The 5,014-nt window shown below is 34.7% G+C and overlaps 1 protein-coding gene across 1 annotated transcript in view; it reads right to left on the bottom strand.

The window, feature by feature from the left end:
- Nucleotides 1-5,014, bottom strand: part of LOC106457999 (rho guanine nucleotide exchange factor 17-like) — a 207,378-nt gene that overhangs the window by 23,921 nt on the left and 178,443 nt on the right. Inside the window, exons 12-14 of the mRNA XM_013917447.2 lie at nucleotides 1,838-1,929; nucleotides 849-925; nucleotides 302-492 (exon numbers count right to left, since the gene is read on the bottom strand). Coding sequence (XP_013772901.2) covers nucleotides 302-492; nucleotides 849-925; nucleotides 1,838-1,929 — 360 coding nt within the window. The remainder of the gene's footprint in view (nucleotides 1-301; nucleotides 493-848; nucleotides 926-1,837; nucleotides 1,930-5,014) is intronic.

Below are 5,014 nucleotides of genomic sequence, written 5' to 3'. Positions count from 1 at the left end.
ATAGAGACACGAGTGTAGAGGACGACGTTTCGTCTTCAGGTTCTCTACACTCGTGTCTCTATAACAGGCAGTTGCCGTCCATTATTCTTCATGAATTCTCTGCCTAAACAATCTATCAAAGAATAGTGTAAGCTTATTTCATCAAGAAAACTGTGTAAGAATGCATATCATTAGCTCAGTGTTCTGCATTAAAAAGAAACATATGGAGAGTGTTTATCAAAATATTTGACTTAGAAGCACCTCAATTTTCAATTATCCACTTAGAGTATACAATATAAATAAACAAGTGGCCTGTACTCACACAGAGTTGGCTGCTGGTATTGAGGCTATACACAATATTCTGGCATTACACACACCATTACACGACGTCACTGTAGGCTCTGGTTGGAGACTAAGTATGCACACCTGTCCAACGTAGCCGTCACTGTTACATACCCAAACATCCTTTAACCCAAACTGGTTTAGGCCTAATGTTGCTGCTGAACAAGTGAACTGAGGAGTGAAAACACAAGATGTGGTGTCAAGTTTTGATTTTAAGTATGATATTTTTAAATTAATCGTTTATTTTATAATGGGCAAACGTACTTTTAACACAGTTTAATAAAAAAATATCCTCCTCCAATAAAATATAACACAAACACACACACATATACATAACTATTCTAACTGTTAAATAGTCAACTTACATCATTGTTTAGAATTTTGAGGCCTTTTATTTTATTTTTGCCCCCCCCCCCCCCATTCCAGGCTATGGCATAAGTACACAGTATTTTCGATTATTGTTTCAATAACTTATATCGTTTACCCAAAAAAGATAGCAGTGAATTTATTGTTATTTTAAAACAAACCTGTAGTCCTGCCCTAGTTTTGCGGATTGGCAAAGGATAAAGAAACTCTGGGGGTGGTCTTCTATCTGTAGACAATGCTGCAGAAAAAAAAAGTAATATATATTAGAAGAATTCTAACACAAGTAATACGACAGTGACAAAATGTACTTCAAGAAATTTGTTTTGCACAAAATTAACCTCATGAAGATCGACCTGCTTTTTTTTTTTAAAAGAAAGCACAAGATATCATTGAAAGATGTATTCTAACTTTATTTAATTAATGAGTAACCCCGTTAGATATGGTGATCGTAACAATAATTAATCGTATTTTCTCTAATCAAATGTACCCATTCAAACTTTTAACACTGCTGTTAGCGGCACTTATTAAGTGCTAGCTCAACATAACGGTTAGGTCTATTAAATGTATGATTTCAGTAAAATTTCATCTTGCAAATTCAAACCCCACTTTCGAGTGATGGGTTGTATAAACATTTTAAAATATAAGATAAAACCCGATTCTGGGACCACAGTACTAAGAAAAACAACAAACAAACTTCCAAATAACAAGCTGATAAAATCCTAAAATGTAAATATGTATTCATACTGTGAAGTTGTACGTTTTAACCTCCTCAGCTGGCTTGAATGTTTTTCATTTCTCATTGTAATCACTAGCACGTGTTTGTGTATTGGTTCTGGAGATATAACACAAGGGTTAAGTAAGAGTGCACACTCATGATGTAGAGAGGGTGGTAAATTGGATCAAAAATCAGTGAAAATATATATCAAAAGGTAAGGTCTTATAAGGTACAGATAAAAAGAAAATCGTATATAAATATATGTGTGTTAACCGACTTAACGGTTTAAAGGTTTGGAATTCTAAGTAATTATATATTATTCATGCTTCAGTTTCTTCGAAAAAGGAAAATAAGTGCTACACACCATTTATTTTTTACGCAGTTATTAATTATTGGAGAAGATTAAAGAAATGAGATAACTTTAAAATATCTGACCTAGTTTTTGCTTGGCTTCGTTAAAAGCCGTCTCCCAAGATGATTTCTTCTCTGGATTTGGAAATACAATACATATCGTGTCCACTCCTTCCCTGTATAGGAACACAAAAAAATATAAAACAATATAAGTAATGATAAATTATATATATATATAAGTGTGTGTGTGTATTAGTTTTTTTAAAAACGTGAGAACTATTTTTTTAAATTCTTTTTAACGCTATTAGCTGTATCAATATTCTATTCTACTTTATTACCGAGGAAAATAAGGTCGTCTCTTTACTTATTCAAATAGTACTTAGCTTGTAACTGACACGCTGATAGGGAAAAAAAATATAAAGTACAAACTTAGGCCTATATACGGAAATAACGTCGTTAAATTTCTCTGGTAATAGAAAAAACACACAAAAATTTTGGCGCCATTAGTGCGAAAATCCAACAAATATATATATATATATATCATTAATCATAAATACAATTAATTCTGTCATAAGTTTCATTAAAAAGGTGTTCCATCGTTAATTGATTTCGCTTCCAAAGAATGAATTTCGTATCCAAGTAAATGTCATTTTGCCTACTAGATGGCGGAGCAGAATCTATTAAATACTAATATAAGGTTTATCTTCGTATTCTGCTTCATGTCCTTGGTAAACCGTATTTAATCGAGAGATAACAACGAAACAAAAAATTATTGTAACTTTAACTTTACACCTAAAGAAACCCTGATGATATTTTTCATAGTAATCATATCGGTGACGAAACACTGTGACTAACGTAACGAACCATCGTTATTAAAAAATACAAAAACGTGAATATTATCAGCCAACAAGATTAATTTCAACAATTATGAAGTTATAGGATGCGTGAACGATCACTTACATTAGGCGTTTGTCTCTAACGTAAAGTGACACGTACGCCAGGATGTTGTCTGGATCATGGAGTGACACCTACATTAGGTGTGTCAACATCATGAAATGACACATCAAATGTTTGTCTGCATCACGAAGACACAAGTACACCAGATGTTTGCATTATGAAGTGACATAATAAGTGTTTGTGTAATGAAGTTAAACTTTTCTTTCCACCTCAGTTTGAAACTTCGATTCAATTTTGAACATATTTGGTATTTTCATCATGAACAACACGCTACTTCGGCTGAACGACCAGGTCAAAGACCTTTAACTAGTGACCAGATGGAAGGCAACAAGTTAACAGCACCCGCTATGAATCGAATAATGTGGTTGATTGTTATTTTTATAATCCACCCACCGCTGTGAAAATGTGTGTAGGGAAGTGGGGGGGGGGGGAAGCTGGAAGTGAATCAAGTTTGTCAGAAGAGGAAACTGTGGATGTTCAGAGGCATGCTTCTTGAAATATTTTCAATTATTGTTGTTTGTTATGAAGCACAAAGCTACACAAAGGGCTATCTGTGCTCTGCCCACCACGGGTATCAAAACCCGGTTTCTAGCAGACATGCAACTGTGCCACTGGAGGGAATTTGCAATTATAATGGCAAGTTGGGCCTATTTCGATGCAGTGAGGCTAAGATGTGATGGAAATCAGAAGGGAAAAAACAGATAAGATTAATATGAAGGTTTGTTTGCTTGTTGTAAATCACAAAGCTACACAATGGGCTATCTGTGCTTTGCCCACTGCGAGTAGTGAAATCCGAGTTTTAGTGTTAGATTATAAACCCTCAGACTTACCGCTGAGCCGTCGGGGGGAAGGGGGAGCTGAAGAAAGTAAGCAGTTTAATGATCAACTTCCGTGACCCACTTTTGACTTTAATCTTGATGTTGTCTTTTCAATTTCTTGTCTCCAGTTGCCAAATTCATTTTATAATCTTTATCTGTTTATATTATGAGTTAAAAACTTAATTCAGTATCAATTCAATTGGAAAGGGGGGTATTGCCCTCTGTATTGGAAACAGGGGGAAGGGTCTGGACCTCTGTTCCGACGCTTATGCTAAACATTTGTAACTACTATATTTCCTTCCGTTACAGAACAAGTATAACGTAAATACATTTATAAACATGCCCATAACTGACCTTCAAATATAGTCACTAAGAGCAGGCAGAGGATGGTGATCAAGGTAATACATACAGACACAGAAAAGATGAGCATACAGTAGCTTTTCACTTGGAATGCGTTTATTATTGAGCACAAAGCTACAGAATAGGCTATTTGTGTTGCGTCCACTGTGAGTATCGAAACGAGATTTTTAAAGTTATAAGACCTCCAATGTGCCGCTGAGACACCGGGGTGGGGGGTGAGCTGCGCAGATGATAACTGACAATCACTGATACACAAAAATTCGCTCTGTAAACAATGAGATATGTCAAACATCCCCCCCTCCTCTTCAAGCGTAAGAAGAGAACGGCTTTACAGCAGGAGGCTCCTTATCTTGGGCAAGAATAAACTTGTAAAAGTAACAACAGAATGGTTAGGTCATGGTGGTGACTAGTCTTTCTTTGATTTCTAGCATACTATTGACTATAGATGAGTGCGCGCCAATTTTGTAAATTCTTTCTTACATTGTTTATTTTTCTTTAGTTCTAGTGTAGCTTCCTACTTTTTTTTTTGGATGAAATACGATAACATTCAAAGTCAAAGTGAGTGAGTGACGGGTGCTACGAGAAGTTTTTGATAGTCAAAACATGACAGTACAACATACTTCATCAAACAAACTGTTGACTCGTACAAATGTCTACTTATTATCCAGTTTCTGATCTTATATACTTATAATATCATTGGCGTAGAAGGACAATCACGTGCATGTTCGATCGATGTCCAATGAAACCAAACTCAAGGTGGCTCAAAGTAATACGATTCTGGAACATGTACAGAAGAAATATATTTCTCAACAGCAATCTTTAGCTAGATAACAAAAAAATATTCCAAACCCAAACATAAATAATGAAGTAATATGTGAAAAAATAAAAAAGCATCCCATTTATGACGTGAAAGAAAAGACTTATTACTTTTGGGTATAACCTTCAACTTAACAATTTTTTTCCTACACCATTCATTTTCAGTTAAATTCACTTACTGTATCAAATTCAACATAAAAAAAATGTCTGACAAGAAAACAAAATCACCCATTTTTTTGATGTGAAATACACAGAGGAACTTTTGGAATTAACTGCAATATTATTGGTATTTTCATTTACTTTTGTGGCC

The sequence above is a fragment of the Limulus polyphemus genome, unplaced genomic scaffold (genome assembly GCF_000517525.1).
Source record: "Limulus polyphemus unplaced genomic scaffold, Limulus_polyphemus-2.1.2 Scaffold402, whole genome shotgun sequence".
NCBI lineage: Eukaryota > Metazoa > Arthropoda > Merostomata > Xiphosura > Limulidae > Limulus > Limulus polyphemus.
This window is presented reverse-complemented; position numbering and strand designations above follow the sequence as displayed.